Source organism: Cnephaeus nilssonii (genome assembly GCF_951640355.1).
Source record: "Cnephaeus nilssonii genome assembly, chromosome: 5".
NCBI classification, from domain to species: Eukaryota; Metazoa; Chordata; class Mammalia; order Chiroptera; family Vespertilionidae; genus Cnephaeus; species Cnephaeus nilssonii.
This window is the reverse complement of record NC_137076.1, coordinates 17,419,939-17,439,941: the sequence shown is the minus strand read 5'-3', so window position 1 is coordinate 17,439,941 and position 20,003 is coordinate 17,419,939. Positions and strand designations below refer to the sequence as shown.

General features: G+C 48.3%; 1 protein-coding gene across 5 annotated transcripts in view; it reads left to right on the top strand.

The window, feature by feature from the left end:
- GATAD2A (GATA zinc finger domain containing 2A) overlaps positions 1 to 20,003 on the top strand; it is a 109,749-nt gene that overhangs the window by 63,943 nt on the left and 25,803 nt on the right. For 3 of the 5 annotated variants that reach the window (XM_079772080.1, XM_079772079.1, XM_079772078.1), the window contains exon 3: positions 7,212 to 7,477. In XM_079772080.1, coding sequence (XP_079628206.1) covers positions 7,212 to 7,477 — 266 coding nt within the window. The remainder of the gene's footprint in view (positions 1 to 7,211; positions 7,478 to 20,003) is intronic. The other 2 variants (XM_079772081.1, XM_079772082.1) reach the window with 1 other exon arrangement.

Genomic DNA, 20,003 nt, shown 5'->3' with positions numbered 1-20,003 from the left:
TTTTATTAATTTTTTACAGAGAGGAAGGGATAGGGATAGAGAGTTGGAAACATCGATGAGAGAGAAACATCGATCAGCTGCCTCCTGTACACCCCCTACTGGGGATGTGCCTGCAACCAAGGTACATGCCCTTTATTGGAATCGAACCTGGGACCCTTGAGTCCGCAGGCCGACGCTCTATCCACTGAGTCAAACCAGTCAGGGCTTAGTCTGTGTTTTTGAAGGCTCAGGAAGCTCTTAGCCAGGTATCTGGGCCTGTGGCTCTCCTGATGATGTAAAGGAAAGAAAATGCCATATTTCTGGAGTATCTTTTCAGACCACTAAGGGTTAAGATCCCATCTTCATTCAGTGAGTAGTAAGATTTAGTTCTCCTTTTGAACAAACCTTTAGCATAGGACTTGCTGTGGCTGCCTCATTCTGTAAGAGGCACCCTCCCTGTTCAGTAGCTTGGCCCATGCTGTTTCCCTATCTGGTACATCTCCCCAGATTCCTGTTCCTACCTCAGCCTTAGTCTGTGGGTCTCCATCTCAGTATACTTGCCATACAGTAAGAATGCAGGTGTTCTTAATGAAAGCACACAATTTGTTTGCTTTGTTTTGCCCCAGAGGGCAACCCAGGAATCATACGCTTTATGAGACTTCATTTACAGAAATGTAGTTTAACTAAAATAACACATACTAAACCCATACTGTTTGCTCCACACTGAAAATGAAGATTAATGGCAAAACGAACTTTCTGCCATGGAAGAGTTTAGCATGAGGAGAGATGAAGCCATTGAGTTGTGTGGAGGTTGTTGCCATAGACAGTCCTGGTGAGGGACTGTATGGAACATGGTCTCTGTCAGAGTGAGCCCACAATGACAGTGTGTCCTGATGGCCCCTTGGGAAGCTAGTGGCCCAGGTAGAAGGTGTGCTGTGTGGATGAGCCGAGAGGGTTGTGTTTACTGCTTTGAGCGCGGGAGTCATTGTAATAAGTGACAGAGAAGGTGGACTTTTAAGCTGTGTTTTTTTCCTGAGGGAAAGTAGCAGCAGGGTCCCCTCTCAGCCCACTGAGGTTCTGTGTTCCTCTTGTGTTCTTGGTTCCGCCCATTGCAGGAGCCAGCCAAGTGTCTTCCCTTTATCATAGGTGCCCTCCTGGCCAAGGGCCATGGAGGACAGCACCTCTCTCCCTGCAGGGCCTTCTCCCCTTGCCCCACCCCCACTAACACTTGTGTCCTTTCAGTTCTCAGCCTCTGAAGGTGACAGTGTTATTTGATCTAGCTTTCCTTTTTATCTTTGTTTTCTTATAATACAAGACTGATAATACATAGTCACTATTAAGAGACTATGATTTAATAGAGAAAGTGAAAGTTTCTTAATCCACTCTTCAGAAATGAGTGCTGTGAATTTAGCCCCATTTCTTTCAGTTTCAATTTTAGTAAACTTTCAATTTTTTTTTTCTGTAGATTATAAGCACTTTTAAACCGCGTGAATAGTATACTATTGTGCAATTTGATTTTCTCATTCAAGTTATTTCTAAAGTCACTGTGTCTTTTCACATAGCATGCCTGTGAGGTATGGATGGGGAAACTGAGGCTCAGAGTGACAAGGTCTCCCCCCCCCCCTCCCCAGTTGCTCCCTGAGATTCTGCCTCTTCTCTGTTGTATCCAGCGGTGCAGACTAGCTGTCGATCATCTTTGTGTTTCCAAGTTAAATTACCTTCCTGTACTCAGCTTTATTAGACCTTGACATAGTTTAAAACTCGAGAGCTGACTTTTTGGTGTGAGTTCCTTCCAGAACACAACCACTGCATCTCTGCTATGTTACTCAGAGATAGGTGTCAGGAAGTGGTTCAGACCTGGAGCAGATTAGGGCCTGTTCTGGAAGGGAAGACTAAAGTGCAACTTAGCTATTCTCCCCTGACCCCTCCCTAGTGCCTGTGTTCGACTCTCAAGAACATGGGGAGCCTGTGGAGGGTGTGCAGAACAAGACTCAGCTTTGGAAGCTTCCTCAGGCTGCTGACTTGGGGAGGGTGGATGGAGGTCCTGGGTCTAAGCAGGAGACAAGGGAGGCCATGCGAAGAGAGGTGGCACAGCCCCAATCCCAAGACCGCTAGGGTGCAGAAACCCACCTGTGCTGTGTGTTGAGACTCTAGAGCTTGGCCAGTGGCTGGTAAAGTTAGCGTCTGGATCCCATCGTCCCATCCTAGCGTCCATTGCTTCACAGGCCCTTCCTGACAGGAAGGGTGCCCTACACTACCCTGAGGACAGTAGCTGCCCCATGTGCAGGCCTTCACCTATCAGCAGATGCTCCTCAGCTTGTGTGGGTCTGGTAGACAGCTCATGCTCAGCATGTCCAAAGTACCTCCACTCCTAACCTTCTTTTCCCAGAACTGCTCCTTCCCTATCTCAGAAAACCAATTTCTTCTTTTCAGTTTCTCAGGAAAAAACAACAAAACAGACCAACCTTCTCTTGCCTCTTGTGCAGCTGTTGGCATGTTGTGATGTTCTTATCCTCTAAAGCAGCGGTTGCCAAACTTTCGGACCACCGATTGGCAACCACTGCTCTAAAGTCCAGTCCAGCATTTGATCATCTCCCTACTACTCGGTCCCCTTCCTGTCCTGGGCCACAAGATACAGAAGCCCCCAGTCTATCCCCAAATCAGCCAGATGATCCTTTAGAACAAATTATATCTCCCTGTGCTTCCCCTGAGATCAGTCCAACTCAGCACCCTCTTTCCCCCAGCTTCTCATGCAAACTCCCTTCTCTGGGCTCTGGAAAAAGCACCCCAAGTCTACTTTTCAGCTCATTAGCTCTGTCACTTCTCCCAAGCACATATTACTAAGCCTTGCTTTCCTGGTGTATGAAACAAGAGTATTACTCTAGTAATCTTGCTGGTATGTTAGTAACAGAGTAGTGTAAATAGTCCAGATAGTATTAATGATAATGCCTCAGAGTTATGGCTCTATGGCTTATGTCTATTTCCTTTTTTTTTAAAATAAATCTTTATTGTTCAGATTATTACAATTGTTTTTCCTTTTCCCCCCCATATCTCCCCACCACCCGGTTCCCACCTCCCCTCTTCCCTTACCTCCCCCCCATTGTCCTTATCCATAGGTGTATTATTTTTGTCCAGTCTCTTCCCATTACCCCCCACACAGACACCCCTTTCTCCCTGAGAATTATCAATCCACTCCCATTCTAGGCCTCTGATTCTATTATGTCCACCAGTTTATTCTGTTCCTCAGATTTTTAGGATCACTTGTTGATAGATATGTATTTGTTGTTCATAATTTTTATCTTTACTTTTTTCTTCTTTTTCCTCTTTTTAAAGAATACCTTTCAGCATTTCATATAATACTGGTTTGGTGGTGATGAACTCCTTTAGCTTTTTCTTATCTGTGAAGCTCTTTATCTGCCCTTCAATTCTGAATGATAACTTTGCTGGGTAGAGTAGTCTTGGTTGTAGGTTCTTGCTATTCATCACTTTGAATATTTTTTGCCATTCCCGTCTGGCCTGCATAGTTTCTGTTGAGAAATCAGCTGACAGTCGTATGGGTGCTCCCTTGTAGGTAACTAACTGTTTTTCTCTTGCTGCTTGTAAGATTCTCTCTTTGTCTTTTGCCCTTGGCATTTTAATTATGATGTGTCTTGGTGTGGTCCTTTTTTTTTTTTTTTTTTTTTACTGGCCTGTGTGCCCGACCTATGCCACTTACTTTCTGTTGGTCTCCCATTAGTCCTGTTTAAAAATTCTGGTTTCTGCCACACCATAATTCACCCTTTGGAGTTGTTTTAAAACCGGTTTTCCTCCTGAGGTTCTCAGACCAATGGGATGGTGGGATTTTACTAAAATAAAGCAGCTTTTGGTAGAGGCAGTTGAAATTTGCATCTGACCCAAATCCCTATGTCAGCATTCTGCCCTGTACTTAGTGGCCCCATCATCCTGGGTTTAGTCTGTGCTGTGCCTTTGTAGCCTCTGGTGTGGCTGAAACCTGCCAAGGAAGACCTGGGCTGTGTCCTGCCACCTCCCGCTAGCCCAGGACAGGACTCATCAGAGTAAGGTTGTGTCTGGAGTGTGAGGAGAAGGGGTTGAGGCCACCTAGCTTCCAGCCGTTCCCTATGTAGCAAGCAGGCTATGCTTCAGGCAGCAGCCAGTACAGAATCCCACCAAGAGGGGGTATTCTTTGTGGGCCCCGCATTTCCTGAATGAATGGGCCTGTGGTGAAACTTCTGCAGTCCTTGCTGCCCCTTTATTTTCCTTTCCTCGCTCTCCAGGAATTCTGAAGCTGATTAGAATTTGCCAGCTGGGACAATCCAGACTCTTCACCTCCTCTTTAGAAAGTACCTCCTCACTGCTTTTTGCAGAAATCTGCAGTCACGCTTCATTCCACAAGGAGGGTTTCTTCCTGAAACTTTGTCACCATCCCTGGGTCTGTGCCTACAGGGCTGTGGCTGCCAGCCCTGACGTGCTGGGGCACTGTCCTTTCCCCTTGAGAGGAGCAGCAGCTACTTACCAGCACCTGCCCTGCCCAGGAGTGAGGCCAGGGGCCAGGGATTGGCCATAGCAAGCCCCATCGGGCCCTACGGCAACTTCCTGGCTGTGTAGGAGGCATCATCCCCCACTTGCAGGCCCTGCTCCCTCCAGCTGTGGTTGTCCTTCCTGTGGTGGGGGAGGGTTTCAGCATGTCCCTCCAGAGTGGCCTGTCAGAGGCACAGTCCAGGCCCTTGGTTCTGGGCCTGGGTTGGCAGCATTTCAGCCCCTGAGCTGCAGAATGAGTTGCCCTGACACAGCATAAGCTGATGGATTCCTGGGCCCTACCGGGGCTGGAGGGAGTGGCCCTGTGGGTGTGAGGCTCTGCTCTGGCACCTCATGATCTATTTGTTTTACACCAATGATGATGAAGTGAGGCCACTTGGCACCACCACACCAGTCTGGTCACCTGGCACACAGCAATCTTGTTGCCTGTCCCTTTATCTGTGGGCAGATTGCAGGAACAATTTCACACAGGTTCTGGGGTTCATATGAGCTTCATAGATTAGATCTCGGGACTTATGCTGTGGGGAGCCCCTCTGGGCTGGAGCAGAGGTGGAATGGGGAAGCATGGGTGCTCTGAGTGCAGGATTAGGGGACACAGCGTTATGCAGTAGGAATATGTTCTCCTTGTCTACCTGGGATACCCTTCATCCCCAGTGGGTACCAGGCCAGAATGGGAACTTCTCCCTCAGGGGCAGAATTTCCTTGGACTCCAGTGGGTTCCCTCCTTGCCTGAGATCCTGGTATCCCCTCATCTTCTATCCAGACAGGCTTCTCCTCAGTCCTGGGGGCACACATACCTGCCAGCCAAGGTGGCCTCAGAATTGCTCATCTTGTTCCAATTTTCAGATGTTTGAGGAACTTCTGTTTCAGGTTGTGCCCAAAGGAAAAATGATTCACCCTTCCCACACTGACAGATACTCAGGACAATGACTTGTGGAGAGATAGGCTGGACAGACTCTGTGAGCAGGCTGATGGGGTTTGTGGTCAAGGCATGTTGGAAAAAGAAACCTAGCACTTTAGACTAAGAGGCAAATGGGAACATTCCTCGCTTCCCTGTGGGATAGTGAGGAGATTACAGGGAGGTGGATGAGGGAATGGAGAAATCTGGGCAAGAGCAGAGGGATGGGGGTTGTATAGGGGCGGCTGAAGCTGAGCAGTTGCTACAGGATTGACTGAAGGTGCAGGCTGGGATGACAAGAAGGGGTTGGGGGCAGATGGAGGCCGAGCCATAACCAGTAGCCCTGCCCTCCATCTAGATGGAGTGGGGAGCACTTTGGGGGTGACATGGCCATGGGGAGACCTGCTCTGTGTTCAACCCTTTGGACTGACTGTAAAAGCAGATGTCAGTGCCATGGTGGTCTAATACATGTGCAGAGGGAGGAGCAAGAAGCAGCTGTCCTTTCCTTCCTTTCAGTCTATAAGTCCACAATAGAACCCATTGGGGCAGGGCCTCCTTTAAGGATGCTGTAACTGGAGTCAGCTCTGGAACGTGTCCCATATATGATGATTTGGCCCCTTGGTTGCTTTGTGCTGTCCCCAGCCTCCCAGAAGGTGGGCTTCAGGACTGGGTCTACCCAGCCCTGTCCAGACCAGGCCTCCTGGTGAGGAAACTGAGGTGCTGGGAGGCCTTGCATGTAGGCATACCACAGGTGTGAATTGGGGTTTTGAGGGGTTCACAGGTGTACTCCTCCCCCTGGCCAGGTATTGGTGGACATGGCTCCTGACTGTCCTGAAGAGAACAGGCACTTTGGGAATTCTGCTTTAGCCTAGCAGCTGAATTCCTTTCTGACCCCTGGTGAACTCTCACTGTCTTGTTTCTGGTGTCCTGCCCTGTTTGGAACATCGAGACTGGGCTCAGAGTGGCCCCTTTAATAGCGGGTGCCCGTGTCCCGGACTTAGCTATGGAATGCCTGCAGCCTCCCTGCAGACATCACTGCTTGTCCTCCCTCCTGTCTATGTGAGGGTTAACAGCACTTCAGCTTGTTGTCTGGAACCGGTTCAGACTAGTTTTCTAGAAAGTGCTTTGTCTCTCAGACTGAATCCTGGGAAGGGTCATGTGGAGCCCAGTGATGTCATGGGATCAGAAACTGACTCAGCTGTTTTATTCTTCTTTTCTTTCTTTATATCAAGATATGTGTGTGTTTCAGGTACAGGGCGCTGGCATGGTGACGGGCTAGAATTCACTCTAAAGTTTACCTCATCAGCAGTCATAGGATTAAAAGTTACCCCCACTCTTTATCCCCCTGAGGTGAGGGCCACCCTCACTGAAGGAGAGAAGTATCAAGGGTCAGCCTGATTTTTTGCAGTGCAGGCCTGGACCTGGTAGTACCTTGCTCTTGGCACAGCATAGTCCCTTTCCTGGATTCCAGACACCTAGGGAGTTCAGTTTTCTTCTTTTGCTTTGAGTCTGAAGCACCAAGAATTCTCCTTCTTTATGATAAACAGCCTCCTTCCATTGTTTCTGTCCAGGTCCCTGAGGTTTCAGCTCCCCAGATGCCCTACCACTCCTGTCCCTGCCTTCCCCAGGGCAGTGAAGAAATGTCCCGGGCCCACTTTGTGGACCCTGCGTTTGTGTACCTACTTCTGTCACTGTCACATGGCCAGAAAAATACTACAAGCTGACACTGAAAAGTTACTAAGAAGGTAGCAACTCCATTGTGCCAAGTTTAAATGTCTTATTTTCTCCTTCCCCAAAGTTCAGAATGACCGAAGAAGCATGCCGGACACGGAGTCAGAAACGAGCGCTTGAACAGGATCCAGCGGAGGAGGATGTGGAGAACAAGAAAATAAAAATGGAGAGAGGATTGTTGGCTTCAGATTTAAACACTGATGGAGACATGAGGGTGACACCCGAGCCAGGAGGCCCAGCCCCAGGATTGCTGAGCGGGGCTGAGTCGACAGCCATGGGCAGAGGCGAAGAGCAGACAGGTGATGGGCCGGTGGACATGCGCACCTCACAGAGGTGAGTAGGAGGGGAGGGGACGGGAATCAGGTCAGGCCCAGATGTGAGAATGTGGGCTCAAGGCTCTACCAGTTCCTCAGCCTGCAGAAAGCAGGTTTTGGGGTTATCATGTAGATGGCCGTGGAACCCAGCCCTGGCATCGTTGTGCCATCGTGGCGGAGAGACCTGGACATCAGTAGCATGGGGTATGGGTCTCATAGGAGGGGGAGTGGTATCCCCTGTCTGTTCTCCTGCTATTTGTTCAACTTGGTACTTTTGGTTTGTTGGAAAACTTGAGTTTTTCATTTGGTCATGCCTTCCTGCTTTTCAGATATGAGGCTTAGGAAGCTGGGGGTGCTATGCTCTGCCTGGATCATTTGGCTGCCGGCAGAGTCAGGAGCCCAGCCCAGGGTACCTCTCATACATGCCGCCGCTCCTCTTGGAGGAGGGACCACACCGAGGAGAGGTCTTCTGTGGTGTGCTCTCTTGGTTTCTCCTTAGTCGATAATGATTACTTCAAGAGTAACTTTCCTGATCTTCCACTTTTGTAAGGCTCTTAAGGAAAAAGCTTTGAAGAAATACGACTCAATGTACCACCCTATGTCCCCTCAGAAACCTTTTCTCCCTGTAAAGAGAAATTTAGGCCTAGCTCTGCTCCTGCTGTCACCCCCTCCCCAGAGAGCTCTGATGAGAGTAGTTCTCTCCAGAATGTTCACACCCAGATGTCTCATGATGTTTCACCTTGGACATGTGGGTGTGGCCATGGCGTCCCAGCCAGCTCTGCAGTCCCTCTGTGGTCTATCCCTTGTCTCCCTCACTACTTCCCTTGAAAACTCCCCTTCACATCTCTGCTCAAGTAGCGGTGGAGGGTAGGGAAGTAGAGAGCTGGGGAAGCTTGGGGCTCTTTGCCTTCTAGTGATTGTCAACTTATCCTCCAGTGGGGCCTCAGCCTGTGGTCTTGGTGTTAAATCCATTTTGGGCCCTAACCAGTTTGGCTCAGTGGGTAGAGCGTCAGCCTGCGGACTGAAGGGTCAGGTTTGATTCTGGTCAAGGGCATGTACCTTAGTTGTGGGCACATCCCGCAACTAAGGTGTGCAGGAGGCAGCTGGTTGATATTTCTCTCTCATCAATGTTTCTAACTCTCTATCCCTCTCCCTTCCTCTCTGTAAATAATAAAATATATTTTAAAAAATAAATTTTAAAAAAATCCATTTTGGAACCCAGACTGTTGGCATCCTAAGGAGATCATCTGGCCTAGCACTTCTCATTGAAAATTCTTATCTCCTTGAGATAGATAAGTGGGAAAATCCAATCTCCTCCTATTGGGAAAGTATCATAAGCTGGAGGGATAGTGTGTGCTTTGTTTTTCTGCTACCCAGAAAGGCCTTTTCAGTCTGGTTCTGCTTTCTGCAGCTCCTATTCTAAAGCCGAGGCCTCTTTTAAAGTTCCAGAAATAAAATTGTAACTCCTTTTCCTGTCTCTGACTTGGTTCTCAGCAATGTCTCAGATTGTGAGGATAAGGAGGAGCTTGTTGTTTGTGGAGATCTTTGGGTCCCTTGCATTCCTGAGCGCCTGGTGTACATTTTTTTCTGTAATCACTATGCTCCCCTGCAGGGCAGGCCAGTGAATTGTGAGGGAGAGGTTAAGTTTGAATGAACTGGAACTCAAACTCAGATCTTTCTGTTCCAAAGCCTGGGCTGCAGTTGGTCTCTGGGCCTCTTGGTCTCAGATTTTTCCCACTGCCCATTGGCTTCCAACCCAAGGGAACTTAGAGGGGATGACGTTTTCTGAAGTTGATGGGTATGGTATCTTTATAACACATAAAGGATGCAAAGGAGCAGGGGACAGAGATTAACCCAGGCACACAGGGCAGGGTCCTCCTTCAGGACTAGAGACACCCCAGGGCATGGTGAACCTGTGTGAGTGTGGAAAGAGCCCGGCTTTGGAGGTCAGCAAGAAGAGTGGGGGTCAAATCACACTCCCTGACTGATCTTGAGAGGTGATCTTCCCCTGTGCTTCTTTATTTGTAAAATGGTCAATAATCTCTGCCTTGCAGGTTGATGGGTGACAAATATGTACGCAGAATCAGCCCTGGTGTACGGCATGTGGTGAGGGAAAAAGTGTTAGCAACAACTGCCCTTCAGTCTTAAGCTTCACTGAAAACAAGAAGTCACATGTGAAGCAGTATCTCCCTGAGTTCCCACACAGAATGTTTTATCTAATTCTTAGAGAAATACAGTTGGGGGTTTTGACAGAATCATAAGATCAAGTTCAGCCCAGAGCCAATCTAAAACTGTAATTCATTCTGGAGTGAGTGGCCACAGTTTTTGTGTTAGATGCAGGTAGTCTTTGGATCCTCGTTGAGGGTATCTGGATTTGGACATCCCTTGGGAACATACACACACACATACTTGACCCCTGAACAGTGGCGGGGGGGGGGGGGGGGGGGGGCGGGCAGCGGCTAGGGACATCAGTCTCTTGCGCAACCCAAAAATTCATGTATAGCTTTTGACTCCCTCAACATTTAATTGTCCCTAGGTATCCAGTGGGTATTGGTTCTAGGATCCAGAATCCGAGGAAGTGCAAACTAACAAATGTAAATCCAATTAATAATTGCATTAAGTGGGAATGGTCTAAATACCTGAATCAAAAGGCACAAATTGTCAAAGTAGAACAAAAAGCTTAATTATATGTTGTCTATAAGAAACACTTAGATCCTTAGGTAAAAGATGGGGAAATATATACCATAAGTAAACATAAGAAAGCTAGAGTGATCATATTTTATTAGATAAATAGACTTTAAGACAAGAGGGACATTTTATAACAATACATCAGGAAGATATAATCTACACTAATAAAAGAGAAACATGCAAATTGACCATCACGACACTATACCCACCAGCCATGCCCATCAGCCAATCAGGAGTGAGTATGCAAATTAGTCCAACCAATATGGCAGCAGCCATGGAGTTGGAGCCAGCAGGAGGCTTGGGTTGCCCCCAGCGATGGAGGAAGCCAAGCTTCCCGCCTACCCTGGCTGGCCCTGGCAACCCAAGCTTCCAGCCGGCCCTGGCCTCTGCTCAAGGCTACAAAGTTTCAATTATAGAAGATAAATAAATCCCAGATACCTGCTTCCAGCCGGCCCTGGCCTCCGCTCAAGGAGGCACTGAAAAGAAAAAAAGGAGGGGCTGGGAACCTGGATCGTGGGGGGGGGGGGGGGGGGGGAGGCGTGGCCAGCCTGAAAACAGCTCTCAGCTCCTCACCCAGACTGGCCACACTCCCATGGGGTGAGGGTCCCCGCAGGGGTCTTGGCCAGCCTGCAAACAGTCATCAGCCCCTCACCCAGACTGACCAGGCACCCCAGTGGGAACCCCCACCCTGAAGGGGGTGTGGCCAGCCTGAAAACAGCCTTCAGTCCCTCACCCCATCAGTGGGGGTCAGTTGGAGGTGATCAGGACAGTCGGGGGGGGGCACAGTTTGGAGAGAGCAGGCCAGCAGAGGGGCAGTTGGGGGCAAGCAGGCTAGTGGGGAGGGAAGATGGGGGCAAGCAGGCCAGCATGGGGGGCAGTTGGGGGCGAGCACACAGGCACAGGGGGGCATTTGGGGGTGAGCAGGCTGGCAGTGGTGGGGGGCAGTTGGGGGCGAGTAGGCTGGCAGGCAGAGTGGTTAGGGGCAATCAGGCAGGCAGACAGGCAGGCAGGTGAACGGTAAGGAGCCAGCAGTCCCGGATTGCGAGAGGGATGTCCGACTGCTGGTTTAGGCCCGGTCCCTGTAAACCAGCAGTAGGACATCCTTCGAGGGGTCCCAGATTGGAGAGGGTCTAGGCCGGGCTGAGGGACAGCCCTCCCCTCCCCCCGTACACGAATTTCATGCACTGGGCCTCTAGTAATAGTCATAAATGTATATGCACATAACAACAGAACCCCAAAATACCTGAGGCATAAGCTGATAGTATTGTTAGTAAAAATAGTTCATCAATTATAAAGATTTCAATACTCCACTCTTAATAATTGGTAGAACAACTAAACAAAATCAGCATGCTCTAAAAGACTTGAGCACTGTTGGCCCGTTTGGCTAAAGGGCATCTATAGAACACTCCACTTAGTGACTGGAGAATACCTCTTCTCACAAGCACATGGAACATTCTCCAGGGTAGACCATGTGCTAGGCCATAAAATAAGTCTCAAGGATGGCTGTAATAAAAAAAGATAGATAAGCCCTGGCTGGGTGGCTCATTTGGTTGGAGCATCGTCCCATACACCAAAAAGTTGTGGGTTCTATTCCTAGTCAGGGCACATGTCTGGGTTGCAGGTTCTATTCCCATTGGGGCACATATAGGAGGCAACAGAGTGATATCTCTCCCCCCCCCCCCCCCCCCAGAAAAAAAAAGGATAGATAATAGCAAATGTTGGTGAAGATGTAGAGTAAAAAACCCTTATACATGGGAATGTAAAATGACATAAATAATTTGATAATTCCTTACCAAATTAGACATGAACTTACCACATGATTCAGCAATCTGTCCAGGAGAAATGAAAACATATGTCCACACAGAGGCAGGCACTTGAATGTCCAAAGCAGCATGATTTGTAATAGCTAAAATGTGGAAACAGTCCACATATCCTTGGGTGAACAAGATATGCTAAATTTGCGTAGTAGATGACTATTCAGAAATGAAAAGCACAAATTTTTAATACATGCTACAACATGGATGAATGTCAGGCTTGTCATGCCAAGGGGAGACTCCCGACCCAGACTCTACATATTGTAGAATTGAATCAACGGGGAGTGTCCAAAAAAAGCAAACAATGTAGAGAAGAGAGAAATTAGTGGCTCCATGGGGTATGGCAGAGGTGGGTGGTAGCAATGATTAACAGCTCATGGACACGAGGGAACTTTTCAGGGTGATGGAAGTGTTCTAAAATTGGATTGTGGTGATGGTTGCACAATTCTAAATTTATTAAAAATCATTATATTGTACTCTTACAATAGATGACTTTTGTGGTGCATAAATTACACCTTAATATGGATGTTTTAAAAATATATAAATGAGGTTAAAAATAGTTTGGTTTTCATTCTGGCATCCATAAGTGTGCTCTCAGAAAAACAAAAATCACAGAGGTGGAAGTTGTGAATCTGTTGGTCTTGCGAGACCAACCCAAAGGTTGAGCATAGACTGCCCTCCCCCCCACCCCCCCTCGAGTCAGGACTGTTGGATAAGGCTGGAGCTGGGATAGGCAGTGAAAGCTGCATTGGGTTCTTTGTTTTGTTTTTGTGATAAGTAGAGTCTACTCCTTATAGAGGAGAATCTTTCTGTCACAAATCGTTGATCTTCAGAAATAATCTGGGGCACACACAAGTGAGAACAACTCCATCATCCCCCCTTTCCCTTGGGTCAAGGAGCATTCAAACTCAGTAAAACATGAAACTCACCTGGCTGGCATGGCTCAGTGGTTGAGCGTTGATGGTTGCGGTTCGATTCAGTCAGGGCATATGCCTGAGTTGTGGGCTTGATCCCCAGTAGTGGGTGTGTAGGAGCAGCCAATTGATGATTCTCATTATAGAAACATCAGTTTCTTTTTTTCTCTCTTTCTCCCTCTCCCTTCCTCTCTGAAATCAATAAAAATGTATTAAAAACAACAATAACTACAAAAACAAAAAACATGAACCTCTCCTTTAGATATTCTGCACCTGAAACGTAAGGACTTGTCACCCTGAGCCTATGTGGGGTTGGGGTTCCATGAACAATCACCGCCATGTTTCTCTAAAAATGTATTTTTGTGTGAGCCTTTTTCTTTTCTTTATATATATACTAGTGAACTGGTGCATGGATTCATGCACATTGAAAGGAAATTAATTAGAAGGTGGTCAGTGTGGTTTGACTGTGCCAGAGGGTCCAGACACGCCCTGGAACCAACCTCCTGCGGTCCCTCCCTGGCTGGCCGCATCTGGGGTGGTGCCACGGCTCGAAGGGTGTCTGCAGAGGGACCAGGGGTCCCTCCAGCAGGTGGGGTCCCTCAGCCTGGCCTGCGGGGATTGGGCCGAAACCGGCTCTCTGACATCCCCCGAGGGGTTCCGGAGTGCAAGAAGGCATTCTGCAAAGTTGCTGCATCTGCCCCCTGTGCGCATCATACCTACCAGCCAGTCAGATGGTTGCTTAGCCTTTTATATATATAGATATATATGTATGTATATTTTATTGATTTCCGAGAGAGAGAGAGAGAGAGAGAGAGAGAGAGACAGACAGACAGACAGACAGACACGGGGGGCGGGGGATATCAATGATGAGAGAGAATCATTGATCAGCTGCCTCCTGCATGCCCCCTACTGGGGATCCAACCCTGGACCCTTTAGTCCACAGGCAGATGCTCTATCCACTGAGCCAAACCAGCCAGGGCGTGTGTGCCTTTTTCTGAGGCACCAACTCTGTGACGGCCTTGTCCTGGGGATAGAAATGATCTCATCATGCTACTTTCTGGGGTACCATATTACGAAAACATGCAGAGGTCTTAGGGACTGTTTGAGGGTATGGCTCATCGGGGAGGGGGGTCGAAGTCACTGGATGCCTAGCAGACCATCTCTACTTCCCTCATTTTACCTGAAAGGAAACACAGACAGGGCAGGGGCAGACCAAGAACCCCGTTTCTTCTCAGTAGCCTGCTACATGGACCTCGGATGTGTCAGAGGTGTCCTGGTGACTGCCTATACTGGCTTCTGGGGGGGGGGGGGGTGGCCTTGAGGCAGCCTTGCATCTCCCTCTTCTCTCCCCTTCCCCCATTGAATCTCTTTAGCCCAGGGATGGGACTTCACTTGGACCAAGGGCTTGCCCCTTACGTAGTAGGAGGGGCTGCTATACCCACCAAGAGCCTACTGGGAGCTGGCAGTAGCATACAGAGCCCTTAGAGATGTTACTGCCTTTTAGTTTTTCTGGCTTTCTACCTCCCTGGTCAGAAGTTATAACAGACTGTAGCATGTACAAAAGTACTGTCTGTTTTCTGGGCCTGCAAAGCAGGGCACTTTTGAAGCTGGTATCCTTGATGACAGGATCACTGTCTCATCTTTCTTTTGAGACTTTGGCATTCACCAAAGGGAGTAGTGGGGGGGGGGGGGGTGACACATCTGTGTAGAGACCAGTCACCTCTTTTGTGCCCAGCAATCTCATTGGCTGGTCATTTGGAATTAAGACAGGGCTTTATGGCCCACAGTGGTGATGTGTAGGCAGGCACATCATCCACGTACACGCTAATACCCAGGTCTTCTTCCAACGCAAAAATGAATCTGAAAGCAACATGGTGGTGCAGCCACTTGTCTGTAATGTGAGGGTGTGTGATAGCCTGTTCTGTTCTGTGTAGAAATGGGGTCTGAAGGAAAAGGTTTACATCACCTAAGATGACTCCATGCATGGGTCATAGGTAGTGTTTGTTGTTTGGGTGACATTCTTTATAAGTGGCCTCTTGAGAGGGGAAGAATAAGGTAAATACTGGGGCTGCCTGCCCTGGCAGGAGGTAACATTTGCACACCATGTGAGCCTCTCCTGATATGGTTTGCATACATGCATCCACCTATGTAGTCCACAGCCTTGGCAGAGTACGGAACCTTGTCCTCACCCCATGAAATTCCCTCAAGCCCTCCATGCATTTCCTGGCCTCCCTGACTGGGTGCACTCTCCCACGCTAGACATAACCTCTCCTCTTCTTAGACTTCCTACAAATGGAGTCATGCAGTCTGTGTTTGGTGGAATCTGGCTTCTCTCTGTGTGCTTTGAGATTCATTCATAGTGTGTGTATCAGCATTTTGCTGAGCGACTCCTGCGTGGATGTGCAGAGTTATCCACTCACCTGTCCATAGACTGCCAGGGCTGGGTGAGCACAGCTGCCATAATCATTCCTGCAGAAGTCTTCACATGGACATTGATCCTCATTTCTCTTGGTGTGTGTTATTTTAAAGAAACTACCATTTCCCCCCAAATGTCAAGGTCATTTTACTCTGGTAGGTCTGCCACTTCATTTTCACTTGGTGTCTTCAGTCTTTTTTATTTTTTATTTTTTATTTTTTTTATAGAAACATCAATTGGCTACCTCCCGCATGTATCCTGACCAGGAATCGAACCTGCCACCTTTTGGTGTACAGAATGATGGTGTCTTCAGTCTTTTTTTAAAAAATTCTTACCCGAGGATATTTTTAAATTGATTTTTAGAGAGAGTGGAGGGGGAGGGGTAGGGGGAGAGAGAGAGAGAGAGGGAGAGAGAGAGGAGAGAGGCATCAATTGGTTGCCTCCGGCATGCAACCAAGTCTGCAACTGAGGTATGTGCCCTTGACCGGGAATCAAACCTGAGACAGTCTAAGGGTTGACGCTCTAATCACTGAGTAAAACAGGCCACAGAAGTCTTTACAGTTTTAGCCAATGGTTTTCCAGAGAGGTATGGGTCCAGGTCCTGGCCTGCTTGTATGACCATCAGTCTTTTGCCCTTGGTAACAGGAGGATGATTGTGGCTGCCTGTCTGGTGATGGGTAGGAGTGCTCACTGGCCATGTACCCACTGTGTTCTCAGGACCATGTGGCACTGCAGCTGTGCCTGGCCTGCTGGCCAGCTGTCTGCTGGAATGTGTATCCTTGAGTGAGTTGGGTGAATGTGACACAGCTGTGGGCATGATAGCTTGGGAAAGGGTCCTGGTTTTCACATAGCCGAATAGGTGTGGGAGTGGCCCTCACCCTGGTTCATCTGCAGTCTTCCTCCAGGGTTTGACCTCCCTCTGTTGTGTGAGAGCTTTGGAAGTTCTGCATCCAGAAACCTGTTCCTTCCTTCTGACCATCACTTCTCTGAGTCGGGGCTCCAGCACTCTGGGAGACCCTTTGGAGCTCAGCTCCCTCCCCAGCACCTGTTGTGGGTGGCTGCTCCCTTTCACTGCTGATTATTTCTCTGTTTCTGGGCAGCTTCCAGGAGAGCCCGAGCAGCCTCAGAGAGCTACTCCATCAGCTCCAGCTGGAAATCTTAGCCTGCTTGTGTTTTTTAGTGTGTTCAGAACATGGGAACTGAGAGGTATGTTTCTTTGGAAATCAGTTCCTGGTTCCATGCTCTCTTCCCTGCATCACTGCCACCTCCAAACTTTGTGGCCTCTCTCCATCTTCTCATTCTCTGCCTCACCCCTTCCCTTTAGGCTCCTCATCCCAGTTCTCTCTCTGACCATACCTTATTCCAGGTTTGAAATAATTGACAATTGAGCGGTTCACCTGTACTTCTAAAAGTTATTAGATTATTTTGGGGTATCAGAGTGATATAGTATCACTCTGGGCATAGTGTGAGCCTGCCTGGTGACAGGTAAGGAGCACCATGGGTTGTCACTTTTCTGTTGCCTTTATGGCACCCTCCTCTGGCCATGGAGGGGATGGTTTCTCACTGGACAGTGTAAGCCTTCTGGAGATGTCCTGTGTGGCAGCCCTTGTGCATGGTCATCAAGGTAAGCACTCTTAAGTGCTTATCCTTTAGCAGTCAGGAATACTTCTCTTCACACATGTGCGAATTAAGCAGGTTATTTTGAAATTCTTTGGTGTAATTCTGCAGTGCAGTTTCTGATACCTCCTCATAGCACATATTCCTACTCATGTTTTGTCACATGTTGACAGGCTCCTCACCCTGTAACCGATGCTGTGGCTGTGTTAGCTGGGTCATTTAAATGTTCTACTTGCAGGGATATGTGAGGGAACGTCTCTGACCAGCCAGTCCTCCACTGGGCTGGCTAAAACTGCTCTTACATGCACGGCTTTTTATCTTGCATCCTGTGATGCGGGGGTGGCAAGTGCACTGGCCAGAGCACTGGGACTGAGGGATCTCACCGTGTCCTTCACAGCCACCTAATTTGGTAAAGGAACAAAATGAAGGGGAGGACTATGTGTAGAGCAGGTGGGAACAGGAGTTATTCCTGGGACCTCCCAAAGATGTGTGTGATCCCAGGTGGGACAAGCAGGGGACACACTAGGAGAGGAGCATTTTCTCAGTGCCTTGGCCTATTTGCAAGAGATTGCCAAGATTTTTCCCTTAGAAGATGAACACATGAATTACAATTTGTGAACCTGAGGGTGGTACCAGCAGGTGGTGGAAAGAGAATGAGGGTGTCTTTTAGCTTGATTCCACTCACCCCCATGTGGCCAAGGACAGTTTATCCCATCCTCAGAACCCACCATCTGTGAATTGAGGATGGTCTTTTTAAATTTTTTTTTATTGATTTCAGAGAAGAAGGGAGAAAGAGACAGAAACATCAATGATAAGAGATAATCATTGATTAGCTGCCACCTGTTTGCCCCCCACTGGGCATTTGCCCTGACTGGGAATCAACTGTGACCTCCTGGTTCATAGGTCGATGCTCAACCACTGAGCCACGCCGGATGGACAAGGTTGGTCATTCCTGAGCCTTAGAAGCTCCCAGTGTCACTCAGTAAGGTTTGTCACAGTGCTAATGGGAGGGAGCCATGGGACTCATGGGTGACCAAGAGTGAGAGAAAGGAGTATAAGTGGATGGCCACAGGCATCTGTGGGAGTAAGGTGGGTGACATGTACAGCCAGGTGTCAGCTGCCTTTGAACTTGCTGAGTTCCCTTTGGCCAAGGCAGCCTCAATGCTGGCACCATGGAGGGGCCCACAAGGGGCAGAATGGGTGAGGAGGTGAGGAGTGTGCGAGGGGTGGAGAGGCGGGAGATATAAACCAGCCCTTGTTGCCCGGTAAGTGTGACTCAGTGGTTGACCTATGAACCAGGAGATCACGGTTCGATTCTCAGGGCACAATCCCTGGTAAAGGGCATGCAGGAGGCAGCTGATCTTATCGATGTTTCTGTCTCTCCCTCTCTCTGAAATCAATAAAAATGTATCAAGGAGGAAAAAAAACCCAGCCCTTGCTGCATTTCCTCTTCCTCGGGTCCCAAGCCAGAATACTGCTTATTTTTACAATTTAATCTTAAAAATAGTTGTGATACAATCACATTGCAAAGCTTCAGGTCTTGGTGGGACTGAGACCTGGTAGCTTGCAGTGTTCCTCAAGGCAGAGCCTTGACAGCTCTCAGAAAAAACCTCAACACAATGGTACTCTGAGGAGAATGACCAGTTCAGCCATAACGCGTTTTCTTCCTTCAGGAACACTTGGCAGTGCCTATGGTCATTGTGGAACAGAGCAGTCTTGGTGGCACTGTCTAGGGAGCTAACAGCCCAGAAATTGGGGTACTTAGGGTTTCAGGTCCTTAGAGCCTTGGGGTTTGGTCAGAGTTGGGACCTGAGAAGGCCCAGGGTGGTGGGAGCAGGGTGACTGTCTGGCTGGGAAGGTCTGGGCCTGGGTAGAGCTGAGGAGCACCTGGACTTGAGGATGGAGGTGGACCTGTTGGGAAAGAGAGAATGCCTTTGCCTGGAAAGTAGCAGACTGTGGGGAGTGGGGCATCAGGCGCAGGGTAGTGTACTGGCATTGGGAGCTTGGGCCAGCCACTGGGCAGCCTTTGCTTGATCTCCCGATCTGCAGACGCAGTGTCAGAGCGGAGCTGCCCTGGGAAATGCCAAGATCTAGGCATTGAGTAACTGCGGGGCCTGTACAGTCGCTGCTTTAAAGGCCACAAGAACAGGGTTACCAAATTTTGTTGCCTTATAATTGAGTAGATTTTATAGGGAAATTACAGTGTATCTGTGGGGTGAGTCCTATTTAATTTTTAGTACCTCTCTCTTTTCAAAATACAACTTCAAGAAAAAGTTCATGTATCAGGAGGACCTCACTCAGGAGTCTTTTTAGTGAACTTCCAGTACTTGGTTACATTAAAATTCACCAGTCTTTCTTGCACTTTGAACAAAATAATCTTTTTTTTTTTTTTTAAAGTACACCCTTAATTTTAGGATCATTTTAGATTTACAGAAAGGTTGCAAAGATTGTGCTCATCCTGTCTGAGTCTCCCCATTGTTAATATGTCACTGGAACCGAACACCCACATGTTGCTATTAACTAAAGTCTATAATCTATTCACATTTCCTCTTTTTTACCTTTTCTGTCCCAGGATCCTTGTTACATTTAGTTTCCTTAGGCTTCTCTGGGCTGAGACAGTTTCTCAGACTCTTCTTCCCCCCTCCCCCACCCCCACCCCCGCCCCTTTTTAAAATATATATATATATTTTTAATTGATTTCAGAGAGGAGATAGAAACATCAATGATGAGAGAGGATCACCCATCAGCTGCCTCCTGCATGCCCCCACTGGGGATTGAGACCACAACAGGGCATGTGCCCTGACTGGGAATCGAACTGTGACTTCCTGGTTCATAGGTCAATGCACGCCAGTCGAGCTCAGCCTTTCCTGATTTGATAACCTTGACAGTTTTGAGTACCATTGAGGTATTTTGTAGGATGCCCTCAATTGGGATTTGTGTTTTCTTATGGTTGGACTAGGGTGATGAGTATGTGGAGAGTGAGGAAGACCACAGAGGTGAGGCACCCTTCTCTGTACATTGTGTCTGGGGCACATACCATCAATGTGACTTTTTTTTAAAATTGATTTCGGAGAGGGAGAGAGAGATAGAAACATC